Source organism: Dendropsophus ebraccatus, chromosome 1 (assembly GCF_027789765.1).
Source record: "Dendropsophus ebraccatus isolate aDenEbr1 chromosome 1, aDenEbr1.pat, whole genome shotgun sequence".
Lineage (NCBI taxonomy): Eukaryota > Metazoa > Chordata > Amphibia > Anura > Hylidae > Dendropsophus > Dendropsophus ebraccatus.
Genome location: NC_091454.1, coordinates 122,747,632 through 122,766,911, shown reverse-complemented (window position 1 = coordinate 122,766,911; position 19,280 = coordinate 122,747,632). Strand labels below are relative to the sequence as shown.

The 19,280-nt window shown below is 37.6% G+C and overlaps 1 protein-coding gene across 2 annotated transcripts in view; it reads left to right on the top strand.

The window, feature by feature from the left end:
- The window catches only part of HGF (hepatocyte growth factor), a 92,952-nt gene that overhangs the window by 41,424 nt on the left and 32,248 nt on the right, over positions 1-19,280 (top strand). For both annotated transcript variants that reach the window (XM_069978300.1, XM_069978291.1), the window contains exons 8-12: positions 449-614; positions 6,462-6,589; positions 11,530-11,632; positions 11,824-11,957; positions 16,839-16,877. In XM_069978300.1, coding sequence (XP_069834401.1) covers positions 449-614; positions 6,462-6,589; positions 11,530-11,632; positions 11,824-11,957; positions 16,839-16,877 — 570 coding nt within the window. The remainder of the gene's footprint in view (positions 1-448; positions 615-6,461; positions 6,590-11,529; positions 11,633-11,823; positions 11,958-16,838; positions 16,878-19,280) is intronic.

Genomic DNA, 19,280 nt, shown 5'->3' with positions numbered 1-19,280 from the left:
TGCAATATGCTGTTTATTTTTTCCATAAAAGAAAGGCACTTGACATAATATCCAGTAAATGAACACCCTCTAGAAATGACCTGGCATCCTTTGGAATAAAAATTGCCAAAGCAAATATTATAATACATCAGAAAATATCAAGGATTACAATGTAAGCTTGTATACCAGATGTTTAAGTTCTAGATATGGGAACAGCTGCCCATTAGTTTAAATGGTATTGCAGCTTTATTTTGATTTTTAAGAAAGATATGAAATCTGACTAAGGAATAAGGCAGCATTAACAAAGATTTGATCATCTTTAAGGTTACAGATTACAGATCATCTTATTGTGGCATGGTTTTCTATTGTATTACAGAACACAGTGAAGGTCTTCTGCCCTCAAGAAATACATAGTTTAATTTAACAGAAACAAATAAAATAACCCTTTACTAATGTTGTTATATTTCAGCACACGGTATCATCGATCCCACTAACATTACAACCGATTGTGTAAAGAGTCAAGGAGAAGGCTACAGAGGAACTGTGAGAACAACATATAATGGCCTTGTGTGTCAGTGGTGGGATTCCCAATTTCCACATAAGCATAATTTTGCTCCAGAAAACTACAAATGCAAGTAAGAAAATAATTTATAGAATTTGATATATATTGCTATTGTGTCTAGGCTCTGCAGCTTATCCTTTGGGCACTGTTAGGCTATGTTCACACAACGTTAAAAATGTAAAAAAGGCGTCCGATTTTCATATTTAAAATAACGTCCATTTTTGCCGAGATGTACAAACACCCGTTAGTGCACTAAGGGGAGGTCAAGCTGCTAAATAACGTCCGTTATTTTAGACTCAAAATGACGGACATCATTTTAAATGGAGATGAAAAGATGTGAACATAGCCCTAAGTCACAAATTCAATCATTAACTACGTTGTATCAAGAATGATAAAAAACTAGTCATCTTCTTACTGACCTGTAAAGACTGCTTAGTGCACTTAAACATACATGTAAAAATATAGACATAGCATAATCTGGCAGGCAAAAATCAGGGAAGGTGGAGCTTTCCCAAATTGGTGGATGGGCCAAAATTAGAACAGGAAGTGTACTCTCAGGGGGTAAGGACAGATCATAGACACTCAGAAGAGGAGAGGAAACAAACCAGTGGATAAACAAGTAGATACAAACAGAAAACATAGGTAGTGCACACCAACTGTGTGGCAGTGCAAAACTGGGGTAAAGTATCGGTTTAGTGGATGTGAAGTCATGTGAGTGGCAATGTATACAGTACAGTATGCATCTCCACACAGTACAGGAGCATGAAGTCTGGCAATTGACAGGATTCCATGCTCTTGTAAAGATGTTCCATGCAGCACACCATGAAAATACAGTGGAGTAGTGCGCTGCCAATCATGTTGGTTACCATTACATTTGCAGGGACCTTATCATTCAGACAAGAAGCAATGATAGAAGGATCTTTAAATATCCTTAGTAATTGATTGGGGAAGAAGAAATTTGCTGCCAGCTTGTCCTAGCAGGAGGAGAGTGGAGACTGGCAGAGCTTGAGTTGGGTGGCCAGTAACTGAACATATGTGGTGATGAACTAACAGGGAAAAGAACAGCTGAAACTGTGACAGTGAGTAACCATGACGATGATGAAAATAAAAAATAACATAATACCTGTGTTTTATGGAATTATATTACTGAGAAAGACAAAACAAGTTACAAAAGTTGCAAATAGAAGAAGAAGTAAACTAGCACTCTTTCTAGAGCTGGCTGCCTTACCAAATTAAGTAATCAGGAAGAAGAGTTTGAGAGGTGACCACAAGCCCAATAGTTCCTCTGGCTGAGCTCCAAAAATCCTTTGTGCAGAAAAACTTCCAGAATGTTAGCCCTCCAACAATCTGGGCTTTTATGGCAGGGTGGCCAAAAATAGGCCCTTCCTCAGAAACATTACATGTTCAAGACAAACTAGGGCACTCTCAATAGTCTCCATATCAAATAACTATGTAACTTTTGCATGCATTTGCATTTAGACTGGGTTAATTTACAATACTCATGTGTATTGCTCAATAGGTTAGTATTTATATGTCTCTCAGAGTGTTTAGCTTAGAAATATTCTTTATAATCATCACTGTACACAGTTTGAGCTAAATACTTACCAGAACTCAGGCCAAATGATCACATAAAATATGTAGTTGAAATAAAACAATTCAAATAATGTTTAAGACTAGAACAGAAATGTAATGACCCAGATAAATGATGCCCTGAGACAGATGTTCTTAATGTTCACATTTAAAATAGAATAACAGTATATTCATAGTTTATTTCACAAACCATAAAGGACTTGTAGGGTTTGTGATACATGTTTTTCAAATAACATTTTAGTGACAAAGGGTCCTTTTACACCTGGGAATCGTTGGCCATCCGCAGGGGCAAACGAGCGATGATCAGCAAGTACAGCTAATCAAGTGGCCAGGCTGCACGGATGGTCCCTGTATTGTTTGTGTGGCCATTTAACCCCTTCAGGACTGAACTGATTTTGGCCTTCAGGATCAAAGACCATTTTATAAAATCCCACCTGTCTCACTTTACGTGGTTGTAGCTATGTGATGCTATAACTTTTCTTTCTGATTCTGAGAGTTTTTTTGTGACATAGTGTACTTTAGGTTAGTGGTAAATTTTGGCTGATATGCAAAAAAAAAAAAAAAAAGAAATTGTGTAAATTGCAATTTTTTCATTAAAAAAAGATAAAATTAGCATTTTTCTCATTTAAAATTTTCTGCGGTCACTGCACAGGTTTAATTATGGAATCATTTTTGGCATTACGCATGCGGCGATACTAAATATGTGTACTTTTTATTTACCAACATTTATTATTATATTGAAATTATATGGAGATTATATATATTATATGGAGATTATATATGAATTTCATTTTATTATCATTTTTTTTGTGTGTGTATGTTTTTTTTTTCTACACTTTATTTTATTGTCCCACCATGGGGACTTCACTATACAATTGCCTGATTACCGGCATATTGCATTGCAGTGCTGATCAGCACTGCAATACGATATGCCTATAATAGGCAAAACTGATTAGCCTCAGCCTTAGGCTAAGCCTGATCAACTTCCATAGCGTAAACACCAGGAGGCTTCAGGGAAGCCTCCTGATGTCACAGCAACCATCGGGACTGTGCAATCTCACCGCGCAACCCCGATGGGGGACGAAGGGAGGATTCTCCATTCTTGCAGCACTATAGGTGCTGCTATCACACAGATCGCAGCACCTATAGGGTTAGTTGCCGAGATCCGGGCTTGGCCTCCAGCCCGGCACCTGCAGACACACCCACACACTGAATCTGACTGTCCTCAGCCACTCACAATCTAATGTCATTTATTATCTTCAGCATAAAATACTGCAGTCCATGCTTGCAGACCACGAGGACGTCAACCACCTCACCGAACAATGTGACAGCTGGAGAAGGTGTCTTCTTGCGTCCTTGTGGTCTGCTAGCATGGACTGCAGTATTTTATGCTGAAGATAATAAACAACATTAGATGGTGAGTGCCTCTTGTTACTCTTTTTTTTTGGATAGTTTCCTTAATCCAGCCTCTAGGATGGTGTTAGAAATAAAACAAACCATAATCAGATGCCATGCAAATCCACTCACCTGGGTGAACCTTTTTTATACAATGTATGCACTGACACTTTTTTATTGACTTAGATTTTCTTTTCTCTTTTTTACTTTACATTGTGTGAACCCAGCCTTAGAAAAACAGATGTTATATGTATGAAGTGGCACTGGGACATAGCAAACCACAATTTATTGCCCCAGATAGGAAATGTGGACAAATAAGAGTGAATAATGATCAGGGGCATTGTGAATATGTTTTTTGTCATTAAAACGTAAATTGTTTTAGACTGCTCAGTTACATAACATTCTGTTTCAACATTGTTATAAAAATAGCAAAGCAAAGAAATAAAGAGATAATATACAGTATACACCAAGTACCAAGCCACCACATATAAAGTTTTGCAAAGTTAATCAGCTTCTATTTTTGACCCTGACTTGCATAACCCAGGACACTCATTATTTTGGCCTAGTAAATGACTATAAACATAATTGTCCGAGTACAGGATCAGTTGTGTCCTTTGAGTAAAATAAAGACATGATGTTATTATTAATGTGCTTACAATTGTGATGCTTAATGAGTTTTGGCTGTTAAAGATAGATTGCACAACATTGAGCAATATTGTACGTGGGACCAAAACCACAGTTTAAACACACAAGATATGGTCATTTTATTGGTGGAAATGTGAAACAGAGGGGCTCATTGATGTGCAGAGTTGTTGATTGTGTTGAAGAGTAAACCTCTCATGAAATTGTAAGCTTATCTCCTATGAACAGATGTGCTCAATGGTTACTTTATGTTTTTAAGTTATGAGAGGCATTACTAAGCCATCAGCTTGTTGGATTTATGTGGAACTGTTTGAGATTTTTAATGTGTGGCATGAATAATTCTGCTTTTCTTAAAACATGAGTTGTTTATTCCACTTTGAAATGAAAGGGGTTGTCAACAGTCAAGACTTGCCTTGAATCTGTTTTCTTCCATAAAGTTTTCATATGGTAATATCCAAATCTTTGATAGCGTTTTTAATGTTTTGTTTACCATTTTGATCAATGTTAGTGAGTGAATATTTCATGTTTTTAGTTTAGTGTTATAAATTCAATTTGAATTGTAGAGGGATTGCACAGTTGAATATCACATTTTGCAGACATAGGCTTTGTTTTGTCTTTTTTTGGCCTTTTTGCAGGTTGTTGTCCAGACAGAATAATATTTATGTATATGCTTTAGGAGGGGTGATAATAATAATAATAAAACATTTACCCTTCTCGCCCCCGAGCCACCGCCAGTATTACAGGGCTCTTGTACATGCTGTGTGCAGTTTCTGGCTTAGCTGGGACAACGCTGTGGCCACTGCTACCACCCCGCAGAGCACGGGTCCGAGATGTGCTGGATCGGTGCTCTGGGGGTGGTAGCCCCACCCAAGTGCTTCAAACGGCCATATTAGATGCTAGGTTAAACTACAAACAGCATGGAAACTGAGTCAAGGATGAAGGTTAGAGATTTACCTTTATCCTCAGTGCCCTGTGCACAAAAGGCAGCTATCAGCAGGTTAGAGTCGTCTATTCTGCTAATTGTTTCCTTTTAAGCATAATTTTTCACATTTGTGTTGTGCAAAAAACATCTGATAACTCATTATCTATCTACAGTATCTATCTATCTATCTATCTATCTATCTATTTATTCTTTTTGTCTCTCTCTCTCTCTCTGTCTGTCTCTCTCTAATCATTTTATCTCCTGAGGATGATCATTCCATCATCACTTAACCATAGGATTGTTGGATTGTTTCCTGTGTTACAATTCAGACAGCATGACAAGGTTAATGTAATTTTTTTTTTTTTTTTGCGGGCAAAGCACGTAACCTGAGATTCTAAGAATGTGGCCTAATTGTTGGTGTTAGGTGTGTAGGCTTTTGATATCAGAAAACTATGAAAAGACAATGAGTCATATCTGTAACATTTGTTACGCTACAAGTCACATTACAATACTACTACTTTATGAATGTGTTGTTTGGGTATACAGTATATGTTATGTCTATTATGCATGGGGGAGGGGCAGCGTGCTTGTTTGAGCATCCAGATAATTCTCAGTATAAAAAAAGTAATCTCCAGGAATATATAAAGAATACATAAGATCACTAGGTCACTTCACTAATCAGATCATATATCATATTAAAACTATGGTAGGGAGTGAGAGAGGAAGCAGCTGAATACACGGTGTCCATTGATGAAGTGTAGTTGGATTTATATCTTGGACACTTAAAGCATGAATGAAAAGCTAGAGGATACAAGCTTTGGAGGAAAATTGTCTACTCTTAAATTATTAACAGTGTTTATGTTGATATTATGCATATGTATCAACGAGAAATATATTGCTTTTGTATGGATGGATAGTGGACTGTTAAGTTGCTCAGAGCAAGCTATATGTTACTCTTGGAAAAGGCCCTGCTGATAAATAATCCTACCTTTTCAATAATTAAGTGTTTCTGAATCCACTAGAGGTGAATGTATGTTCACAGAGATTTGGGAAAGACAATGTAAGATAATAAGTCAAAGCAATAGTATGGCATTCCTTACTATAATAAATGTAAAAAAGAATATTCTGCTGAGGAGGGGAGTTGGAGTTGGCGTAATAGGAAAATAATTTACCTGCCTATTCTAGGTCCCCTTTTGCCCTATGTTCTTTTTCTTTTCTATGGCCCACTTAATGTAATTCTGTTTATCACAAGAAAAGTAACATTCTGAACTATTTTCTGGGGCAAATATGTATTGTCTATAAAAAATATTTTTGCTGTGATGTATTTGGCTTAGGAAAATAACATATATCTGTATGATGAACTTCCCGTAGGGATCTTAGAGAAAATTTTTGTCGAAACCCTGATGGATCAGAGTACCCATGGTGTTTTACAACAGATCCAAATGTTCGTATCGGCCACTGTTCACAAATACCGAAATGTGAAGTCTCCTATCATCAAGGTAAATGAATGTTTCCATTATATTTCTGTGTATTCACAGTATTAAATATACAGTAAATGTTACAATATTTAAAATATAATAGCTTTGCTTTGCCATTCAAAATTTGTTACACCAAAATGTTTCACCAAAGAAATTATATCAATGAATATGGTTAAATTAAATAGTTACCCTATTCTGTAGCATTAAGGTACTTCCGATAATATACTCTTAATATTTTATGTAAATTACCTTCACTTTATTTAACTCGACTCTGTGCCTACAATCAGCCACCCTTAAACTGCTTGTACCTTCAGATAGCTGCTTTTAATCCAAGATTTGTCCGGAGGTCTGTTCGGCAGGTGATTTAGTTACTGTCCTTAAAAAAGACTATTAAATTGCAGCCCTACTGTATGTCAAATAGCCGTGGCCTAGAGTGTCTATGCCCTAGGCCAGCACCACCTCTCCATCCCTCCCTCATTAGGAGAGTACAGAGACTCCTTATGATGTGAACCCTCTCTATACTTTATATTTGTTTCGCAGCATATTTTATGGAAAAATTAAGTGTGTCATTCCAAAGTACAATTGTTGTTGCAAAACAATAAGATTGCATAAGCATCTGTAGGTGAAATAATACATGTGCTATGCTATTTATAACACAAGGAGGTAAAAATAGTGCAAAAGCAAAAATTGTCTCAGTCCTCAAGAGGTTAAAGCAATGTTATGCTAAAAGCAGGGAAAAAAAACTGAAAATGAAAGTACTGTATTTAAACAAATTGGGAAAACAATAGTGTAGGTTTTCTGTATCTAGGATCCCCATAGCCAGCCTTAGCCAGAGGCTTGGGTTTGATGAGTGTGAGAGAGGTCACAGTAAATATGACATAAGCATGAGATCTGTATGTGTGACAGTGATACATTAGACTTTGTGAAGTCATCTAATTTATTACATTAAAAATAATAGAAGGAAGCAATACATTTGTTCATACATGTGATCAGTTTTACAGACCTTCAGCAAAAGATAAGGCTGGAGAACTAAGAAGCCACAGTGCCTTTAGCATTAATTACGACCGATGATTTCAGTTTTCCCAGCAATAGATCTTTAGTGTTATTCTGCAGAGAAAAAATTCTTAAAATGCTGTTGTGGTATACCATGACTGGCCATAGCTCAGCCATTAAGTATGTGCCTGAACCAAATAGTGTCTAGTTGGAAAACCCCTTTAAACCCTTCCTGACCCATGATGTACATTTCCAGAATGGGGTTGGGTTAGGTGACGGGATCCTATTTGATCAGCAGCTTAATGCAAAAAATAGCAGAGTACAAAACTGATTTTTATTTTTATTTTTTTATATGCAAAAAAAAAATAAAAATAAAATAAAAAGTGATCAAATTTGTTTAATTGTTAATTTATTTTTTTGTTTAGTATTATAAACCCAAGTAAATAGTTAGATGATAGTTAGATGATACCTCATCATCTAAAATGATACTGTGTTGTGAAACGCAGTCCTAATTCCTGTCAATATATAAAAATTGCTCTCAAATTGACTATATATATATATATATATATATATATATATATATATATATATATATAAAAAAAACTGGATGACCATTTAAGCGAGTTGGACAGAAGTTTTCAGGTCATGGGATATTTTCTTTAGAATAGGAAACAGAAGCATTTTTAAAGGGAATGTGAATGTGTCTATGATGAGAGATGTGTCAACATGGACAAGAAAGGGCAGAGCAAAAAAGGAGTCAAAGGAATGGAGGTGAGGAGAGGTTGATCAATGGACATAGCAGTACATTTATCACTAGCAAATTAGTTTAGGATTGATGGTTAGACAGGATAACATTAGTTCACTAAGAGGAGGCATTGATTACTTGTTTAACAACTAAAAAGGCACATAAGTCAAAAGCATGTAACACTAGTATTCCACATACTACCTAGGGATACAAACATTATAATAATTGTGTGCTGCTTTTATGTTAGAGTTTCCTGCACCTAAATATAATACTGTATTTGGCAATAACATTGTATGCGGTTCTACAATATCTTTTTGCTGCTGTTGCAAGTAATAACATTAGCAACCGAGGGAATCAGCTTTGGAATTCATTTAAAGGTGTTGTTGCATTACTGACATAATATGATTTAAGTGGCTGGCTATATGCGTAAGGCTATGTGCTTTTGGGTTATGTTTTTGGACAGTAATGGCTCAAAATATTTATGTTATGACTTCAAAATGAATTCTTTTGTAGTCAGCGGTAAAATGGCTCTTTCTTTTCACACATTTTTAATATTATGGCAAAAACATGCAATGAGCATAAATTAAATAACCAGGGACCTTTTTGTACCATTTCTGACCATATACTGTATATTTGCATGTAACTTTGGACATACACTGCTCACAAAATGTTAGGATTATTTGGCTTATGGCTATGTTCACACAATGTTTTTTCAGCTCCGTTTAAAATTACGTTAGTCATTTTGAGTCTAAAATAACGGACATCATTTAGCTGTCTGGCCTCCCCTTAGTGCAATGATTGGTGTTTGTACATTATTCTCGTTTGGATTACTAATTGTTCTTTGGATGTGGCTTAATTGAAAAGTCCATTGAATTTAATAGTAAAAACGGAGAAAGAACGGTGACAAATGAAAAACTGTGTGTGAACAACTAACAAAAAAAGTCCGCTAAAGACATACAAAAATAGTGATCATGTTCAATATTTTGACATCCGCGGTAAAAAACGTCTGTTAATTAATACATTGTGCACATTGAATTTTCATTGACTTCAATGCATTGCCATTGCAGTCAATAAATCGCGGCAATAATGGACATTTTTTTTAAAAAAAATCAAAATCGTCCGCCTTTTCTCTATTTTTGACGTTGTGTGAACATAGCCTATGGGTGAAATTTATGGAAAACATAAAAGAGCAGACATATTAACTGTATGTGGTGTGCACCACAGTAAAGGCGCATATTTTTGCATATTTCTCCTACCTGATGGGTGGGAAGAGGGCATGGCAAGGCTGGGAGGAAGCCCTCCAGTGCCTGATTTATCAAGGTTTACACAACTGCAACGACTGCAGAACTTTAGTGCATGCTGGAAGAAGTAGCTGTAAACACAACAACTTCAAGCATTTACTGACAGTCTGCAGCCCTCAGTATATGCTGGGATCTGAAGTACAAATAAACAGACAATCCTCTAATGACTGCTGGCACAATAAAAAGATTTATTGATGGACTATCAGGGCTGATAGTTGGAACCCCTTGATTGCAGCCACTAGGAGCCCTATACACATTTCAACTTTTTATGTTATCAACATATATTTAAGTGTTGTGCTCTCAGAAACCACACATCCCATCCCAGCTGAGAACTTCATATGTTTAGGGCATTCTGAGAGTTGTAGTTTGAGTAAGATTGATTCCTTTTGGAGAGATTGTTTGGCTTGGCATAAAATCCCCAGTCAATGTTCTAAGACTCCTAGAGTGAGTGAGACACTGACTGGGATATCTCCTTGCTCAAGAGGTGTTAGAGCTACTTTGCATTTCCTTTTTTCCCAGAATTCCCAGTGGAGCAGGAATGGCCTGTTAGTCTCCACACATCTTTATGACTGATTCTTTTTAAAGGGGTAGTCCAGCATTTAATATTTATTCACTAAATAAGACACATTACAAAGTTATACAACTTTGTAATGTGTGTTATTTAAGTGAATGATCCCCTTTCCCATGTTACCACCACCCCGGAAGTGTGGTGCAGTATACTTACTCAATTGCTGTCGACGTAATCTTTGGGAGGCCTGCCAGACCCAATATGTTGGCCGGGATTGACAGCAATTGAGTAAGTATACTGCACCACACTTCCGTGGTGGTGGGGAAGGGGGCCATTCACTTACGTAACACACATTAAAAAGTTGTATAACTTTGTAATGTGTGTTATTTAGTAAATAAATGTTAAACACCGCACTTCCCCATTCAAGGAAAAATATGTACTTCTTGTACCCATGTCGATAGGCCCCTCACTAGCCAGCCAACACCCTGCTGTGCACTGATGAGAGGCAACAACCCCCAAAAAGCTGTCTGCAGATGGAAAGTCTTTTCTTTTCGAGAGATTATATGGCTTGGTATAAAATCGCCAGTCAATGTTCTAAGACTCCTAGATAGAGTGAGACACTAATCTGAAGGGAAATCTCTTTGCTTAAGAGGTGTGAGAGCTATTTTGGACTAGAGCTTTTGGGAACTACCTGAAATCGTTCACCATAACACACAGGACAATAGTTCTTAGTTATGATTATTACTACGATCATTAATGCAATTGTTTACTCATCCAAGCAAAAGAACAAACAATGTGTACATTAAGCTAATATTCCGTGAACAAACTGCAAACGATTAACTATTATTTTATGGTCAGCTTTAAAGACATAATAAGACAAATGATTTTTCGATTGTTGCCTGCACACACATAAAATGATTATCGTTTAAATTCAAATAATATAAATATTACTATATATATATTATATTATTAGCTATATTGGATATTTTATTACTATGCATAGCAAATAGAATACCTGCAATATTGCTTTTCAACACTTTTTGTCACAAAATTACAGGATTTTCCTAAAGCCTCTTCTCCCTATAATCAAATATCAAAAGTGTTGTAAACAAAGATTTTCCTTTTCCAGATGGCTTTTTTTATTTTAATAAAAAGAACTTTAATCCATTTGTGTATTTATTCAGCCCTTTGGTCTGCTTTTCCAATCAAGACTTGTTTAGTTTCAGTTGTAAAGCTTTTCTCTTCTCTTTTGTGTAAAAAAAAAACCTCTGAAGCAGCTGCTACTTGCAATCTTTTCTGTTTGCTGTATTTTTTTATTTATTTTTTTTTTGGGGGGGGGATTGTTGTTTGAGGTTATGTCAACCACTGTTTTTTCCTGATTTTCTAAGATTTAATATATATTTGGTATTTCTAGAGTGTTACTATGGAAATGGCATCACCTACAGAGGGACTATCTCTAGAACTCGATTCAGGCTTCCATGTGCCATGTGGGAGAAAAATATGGTGGATGTACGAAGGTACGCAAATGTAATATTTTCTTGTACTAGTACAAAAAAAACATTTAAACCCAATAAAATTTGATTTAAAACTATGTAAAATGTGATATTTACTGTTATTTAATCCTGATTAACAATTTGTACATCTGTTACTATGTTTTCATAAAAATGTGTACAATATCTTGCTGAATATATATTTTGTTAAATTGTAGACATACATTCCGGGAGCCAGATGTTTCCATACTTGAAAAAAATTACTGCAGAAATCCTGACAATGATGCTCATGGACCCTGGTGTTATACTGATAACCCTTTAATACCCTGGGACTATTGTCAGATTTCTAGATGTAAGTATTGTATTCAATAAAAATGTTGTACTTGCATTAATGATGACACCTAGGAAGCTTTAACTGGTAAGTCACAGATTTATTATTTCTGAGACAACTTAAGTTTAAAAAAACTCAGTGCCAACTTCTCAGAAGGAAATTTTAAGATTTCTTGTAGATAGCCACACCTTGTCACCAACACAAAGACATTTCTTGTCACTTTTATACTTAAGGTGTACCTGTCATTATTACTTTCAAAATGTAAGTCAACAGTATATGTGAAATAAAGCAAGGATGCAATATACATTTATTATTAGTTTTTCTTTTTGCTATTATTCTGTAAAACAAATCTATACTTACCAGAAAATCTAGAAATCTCTGTGAGCACTTAGATGACCTGGGGAACACCGGACTTCCTGTATTCAGACTCTTTTGGGGAAAAAAAGTCAGAACACAGGAAGTGCTTACCATGATAACTAAAAAAAAAATATAATGAATGTAAATTGCAAACTTGCTTTATTTCACATCTACAGCTGATTTAGGTTATTTAGGTTTTAAAAGTTATAATCACAGGTAAACTTTAAGAATGCCCTGGACCTTTTAAACTCGGGCCCAGACTGTGCACAAGTAATTGATGACATCCACATCAGACTGCCCAGACTGCATATCAGAAAAGGAAGCATGATGTGGGTGAGACCAATAGTTACAAAAACTGTGATGTCTTAGAAGAGAAACTATCATGGCTGTTTAATACAAATTCTGTGAGAGGTTAAAAATGACCCAGTTTGTTGTTCCACAACATAACAATGTATCCTCTGGGTTGTCTCTTGATTCAGCATCATCAGGAAGTGCATGTAATCTGACAACATATTTGATAAAGAACCACACAAAAAAATAATAAATAAATAAAAATACAGCGGTTGGCACTACCAGGGCAGACACAATGCAGCCATGGGAAAAACAAGGAGCGAAAAATACATTGGTGGTGGTACTCACTCTTAGAAGTCCATAGTATGTACATACTGTAGTCCACATCGAAAGAAAAAACTTTGTTGTGCTCCCTTCATTTACTAACATTCTTTACTCTCTATCCGGAGCTAATATTTTTAATATTACTATAAATATTATTATGATTATTATTATTATTAGTAGTAGTCGATTATTTTTAATCTGACTGGTTATGAAATGGAGGAACCCTGCTAACCATTTAAAAAAAAAAAAAATAATTCTTCCCTGTATTACATAACTAGTGAGGTAAAGAACAAACAAAGGCAGGCTATCAGTACCAGGGTGGCCATTTATTTCCAGCCTAATAATAGTAGTACTATTACTTTAAAATGGAAGAAATGAAAGCCAATTGCACTAACCGAAGTTGTCTTCTGCGGTTTATTTCACTTTATAAAAAGCAAGGACATGGTGCGGACATAAGGTGAGCAGGCGCTCAGTGAAAGGAGTGCTACTGCTACAAACATGAAGCACCATTTGTTAATATGCTGTGCTTAACCTCTTAAGGACATAGGACGTACCGGTACGTCCTATGTCCTCACTTGCACTTCAAAGCGGGGCCGCGCGGCGGCCCCGCTTTGAAGTGCCGCGATCCCGGGTGCCGCGTGTAGCCCGGGACCGCCGCTATTAGCGGGCACGGTCTGATCGCCGTGCCCGCTAATTAGCTAATCGGAGGCAGCTGTCAAAGTTGACAGCTGCCTCCGATTACCGGAGGCAACGTTTCCCTGGTGTCTAGTGGGGGAGATCGCTCCTCCGGGACCTTGTCCCGGAGGAGCGATCTCCGTTACTGATGCCGGCCGGGGAAGCGTCCAAGATGGCGCCGTCCTCGGCTCGGCACTCGTTTACTTCCGGCTGCAGCAGCCGAAAGCAAACGAGTGCCGATCTCATGGATCTCTGCAGCATATCTATGCTGCAGAGATCTCAATGAGAGATCCAAGTGTATATACTAGAAGTCCCCCATGGGGGCTTCTAGTATATGTGTAAAAAAAAAAAAAAAAAGTGTTGTTAATAGTAAAAAGCCCCCTCCCCTAATAAAAGTCTGAATCACCCCCCTTTTCCCAGGTTTTAAATAAAAGTAAACAAATAAATAAATAAATAAACATGTTTGCTATCGCCGCGTGCGTAATCGCCCGAACTATTAATTAATCACATTCCTGATCTCGTACGGTAAACGGCGTCAGTGCAAAAAAATCCCAAAGTGCAAAATTGCGCATTTTTGGTCGCATCAAATCCAGAAAAAATGTAATAAAAAGCGATCAAAAAGACGTATATGGGCAATCAAGGTACCGATAGAAAGATCAAATCATGGCGCAAAAAATGACACCTCGCACAGCCCCATAGACCAAAGGATAAAAGCGCTATAAGCCTGGGAATGGAGCGATTTTAAGGAACGTATATTGGTTAACAACGGTTTGAATTTTTTACAGGCCATCAGATACAATATAAGTTATACATGTTATATATCGTTTTAATCGTAATGACTTGAGGAACATGCATAACAAGTCAGTTTTACCCCAGGGTGAATGGCGTAAAAACACATTTCCCCCAAATAAAAGAAATGCGTTTTTTTTTTCAATTTCACCACACTTCGAATTTTTTTCTGGTTTCGCAGTGTACTTTATGCAAAAATTCAGCCTGTAATTGCAAAGTACAATTAGTGACACAAAAAATAAGGGGTCATGGGGGTTTCTAGGTGGAAAAATGCAAGTGCTATGACCTTTTAAACACAAGGAGGAAAAACCGAAAACGTAAAAACGAAAATGGGCCATGTCCTTAAAGGGTTAAAGGGGTTATCCAGCGCAACAAAAACATGGCCACTTTCTTCCAGAGACATCACCTCTCTTGTCTCCAGTTCAGGTGTGGTTTGCAATTAAGCTCCATTCACTTCAATGGAACCGAATTACAAAACCCCGGCCAAGCTGGAGACAAGAGTGGTGTAATAATGAGGGCGTTAGAGCTAAAAAAAAAATGTACTGTAGAGAAGAGCGAACCTCGAGCATGCTCGAGTTCATCCGAACCCAAACTTTCGGCATTTGATTAGCGGCGGCTGCTGAAGTTGGATAAAGCCCTAAGGCTATGTGGAAAACATGGATATAGTCATAGGCTGTATCTATGTTTTCCAGACAACCTTAGAGCTTTATCCAAGTTCAGCAGCCACCGCTAATGCCAAACGATCGGGTTCGGATCAACTCGAACCCGGCTCACTCATCTCTAATGTACTGCCATCAGATGGCTTGTACTACTAAGCCTGTAAGTTCAGTAAAAAAAAAAAAATGACCCCACCCCCTTATTGGCCATGTTATTAAACAAACAAAAGAAAAAAAAATGTCATCAACATAGTCCTAAAATCTGGTGCAGTCCTCTGTATAAAAAAGGTCACCTTGGCAATTCGCAACTGCATACACTAGCCACAGCCACTAGTGAGACACATTGTGGATTAAACATGTTTAAAAAAAAAATAAAGTATGTCTGTATGGTCTTGCATCTTCCTCTGTATTGCAACTTCTAATGATCTTGAGATCGTCACTTGTAGCTAGTTACACAGGATGGTGAACTATGCTGGTTACACAGAAATAAGAGACAGCTGTTTCCCGCTCCATTTTCAGTTTACTACTGGCGCTGGACAACCGATTGTCAGGGGTGCCAGGTACCATCACCTTGCAGATCAAGTACTGTATTTTCCCGCATATAAGATGACTTTTTAACCCAAAAAATGTTGTCAGAAGTCGGGGGTCGTCTTATACGCCGGGTATGGTCGCCCCATACGGTGGGGGCTCAAAAATGGCCCGCATCCGCACCATATGGGGCGACCATTTAAAAGAACCTTACAGTTAACTCACACCGCGCGTATTCTCATCCGCTCCCGTTGCCGGCACAGCCAGTGTGACGTCCACTGACTGCGATGGGGATGCCCGAAGCTCTCCCGAGCAGCAGAGCGTCTAATCGGAGATGCTCAGCTGCTCAGGAGAGCTTCGGAAGAATGACAAAGGTTTCCGAGGCTCTGGAAGTACCTGAAACCTCTGTCATTCTTCCGAAGCTCTCCCTAGCAGCCGAGCGTCTCCGAGGGCTGCGGTCAGGCAGGGGTTAACATTTTCCGGCGTATAATTATTAAAAGTCAGGGGTCATCTTATGTGCCCAGTCGCCTTATATGCCGGAAAATACGGTAATCATAATCTGTCCTGGGGGGGGGGGTTTCTGCAATAAGCTTTTTTTTTTTCTATGTCATTATATTTTTAGTTGTGACTCACTGTATGAGTTAGCAATCACTAGCTTGATTTCTTTTGAGGGTTAGATTGGTACAAATGTATGTTTACGTAATTATTTTGGGGGCATGTGAAACTGGCCTTGATTAATAGTATACTGCAAATATGGTTTGATTTCAAGCAGTATGAAAGTGTTTGACAGATATTACAAGCCAACTGTTATATCTTTTTGATATCTTTATTGTTGGGGAGTTTGATGGAATGTGATAAATATTTCCAGAAATAGGGTGTGAGGAGGACAATGCAAGGATTTAGAAATCTGGATTATACATAGAGGGGAGAATTTATTTGGGTCTGTGTCTGACGTATATTATCCAAATGTCACAAAATTTTGCAACTTTAGGGCAATCTATGGCATGCTTGCCATATGGTTGGGGCTTGCCACTGAGGCGGCATGGCTCCTATTATTTATGTATTTCTTAATCATTTAATTCCTGTTGGTCATCTACTACCAACATACTCAGCAGAACTGTACAGAGATTGCTAGGATTCACATCAGTCCCCTTCCCTATTGGCATTCACAGGCGTGTGTAACCGCTGTGGAATCTGTTGGCAGAATAATAATATTATTATTATTAATAATAATATTATTACTTGTACATAACAATGTTAACTAAATGCATTTTTTTTACAGGCGAAGGAGACACATCCAGTACATTAGCAAATATAGACAGTAAGTACGAGTCAAATACTATTATCAAATACATTTCTTTTAGGCTGTTGTTAAAAAGGTTCACAAAATATTATTTTGTGAATTAAATATAACTAGGCTTAACTTTTTAGACCAAAACATATTTATATATGTTTAGGGGGGTGTTTGGAGGGGTGTTTAGAGAGGGGTCCCGCAGGGACCCCGCTCTGAGCGGCGCTGTTCCCGGCTGTAATCTGCAGCCTGGCAGTGCCTCTATTAGCTGGCGTGGGTCCCGTTGCCGCACCGGCTAATTAAGCACTTTAATGCAGCTGTCAAACCTGACAGCTGCATTGAAGTGCTTCAGACCTCACATCCCTGGTGTCTAGTGGGACGGATCTCCCCACCGCGATGCGATCGCCGGGGGGAGATCCATTCTTCTGGTCAGCCCGGGCCTCAGCGTCGCAATGACGCTGATCCCGGCTCGGCAATACATTGCACTGGCCTGCAGCAGGCCAGTGCAATAGATCACAGATCTGATTTATCTTTGCTGTGTATATACACAGCATTGATCTCTCAGAGAGATCAATGCTGTGTATATACAAGTCCCCCAGGGGGACTTCTAGTTACAGTAAAAAAAAAAGTAAAAAAGTGTTTTTATTAATAAAAAATATTAAATAATAAATAATAAAACATATTTTGTGTCGCCGCGCACATAATCGCCCGATTTATTAATTAATCACATTCCTGATCTCACACACAGTAAACGGCGTAAGCGCAAAAATATTCAAAAGTGCGAAATTGTTGGTCGCATCAAATCCAGAAAAAATTTAATAAAAAGTGATCAAAAAGTAGCATATGCACAATCAAGGTACCGATAGAAAGTAAACATCATGGCGCAAAAAAAATACATCTCACACAGCCCCATAGACCAAAGGATAAAAGTGTTATAAGCCTGGGAATGGAGCGATTTTAAGGAACATATATTTGTTAACAATGGTTCGAATTTTTTAAAAGTCATCAGATAAAAGAAAAGTTATACATGTTATATATCGTTGTAATCGTAATGACTTGAGGAACATATATAACAAGTCAGTTTTACCCCAGGGCGAACGGCGTAAATGCAAAACTTCCCGAAATCCAAACAAATTCCGTTTTTTTTTTTCAATTTGACTGCGCAAATTATTTTTTTCCGGTTTCGCAGCATATTTTATGGAAAAATAATGCCTGTCATTGCTAAGTACAATTGGTTTTGCAAAAAATAAGTGCTCATATGGGTCTCTCAAAATGCAAGTGCAAGTGCTATGGCCTTTTAAACACAAAGGGGAAAAAGCAAAAGTGCAAAAACGAAAATTGGCTTTGACCTTAAGGGGTTAAAGAGGTATTTCCACCACAATTAACCCTTTGAGGACCAGGCCCAAAATGACCCAGTGGACCGCGCAAATTTTGATCTTAGTGCTTTCGTTTTTCCCTCCTCCCCTTCTAAGAGCTCCAGCACTCTCAGTTTTCTATCTACAGGCCGTGTAAGTGCTTGTTTTTTTCAGGAATAGTTGTACTGTGTAATGGCGTCATTCATTTTACCATAACATGTATGATGGAATTCCAAATACATTATTTATGAAGATATAAATAGGTGAAATCGTAAATAAGAATGCAATATGGTAACATTTGGGGGGTTCCTTTGTCTACGTAATGCACTATATGGTAACAGCGACATGACACTATTATTCTATAGGTCAGCCCGAACACAACCATATGCAGGTTACACAGATTCTCTAATGTTATATATGTATTTTTTTATGAAATCCTTTTTTTTGGCAATTAAATATTAATAAAATGGGCCTATTGTGACGCTTGTAACGGTTTTATTTTTTCACCTACGGGGCTGTATGGGGTGTCATTTTTTCCGCCATGATCTCTAGTTTTTATTAATACCATATTTGTGAAGATCGGACGTTTTGATCACTTTTTATTGATTTTTTTAATATATAATGTAACATAAAATCGGTAATCTGCGCACTTTTTCCCCTCTTTTCGTGTACGCCGTTTACCGATCGCAATGACGCTTATTATATTTTAATAGATCGGACAATTACGCACGCTACGGTATGTTATATGTTTATCTATTTATTCATTTTTATATGTTTTATTTATATAATGGGAAAGGGGGGTGATTTAGACTTTTATTGGGGGAGGGGCTTTGGGGTAGTGTAATAGTGTTTTGAACTTTTTTTTTTTACACTTTTGAAGTCCCTTTGGGGGACTTCTACATACACTACTTTGATTTCTACACTGTTGAATGCTATGCCATAGGCATAGCATTGATCAGTGTTATCGGCGCTCTGCTCATTGAGCCTGCCTGTGCAGGCTCAGTGTAGCAGATCGCTGATCGGACCGCACGGAGGCAGGTGAGAGACCTCCGGCAGTCCGTTTCAATGATCGGGACCC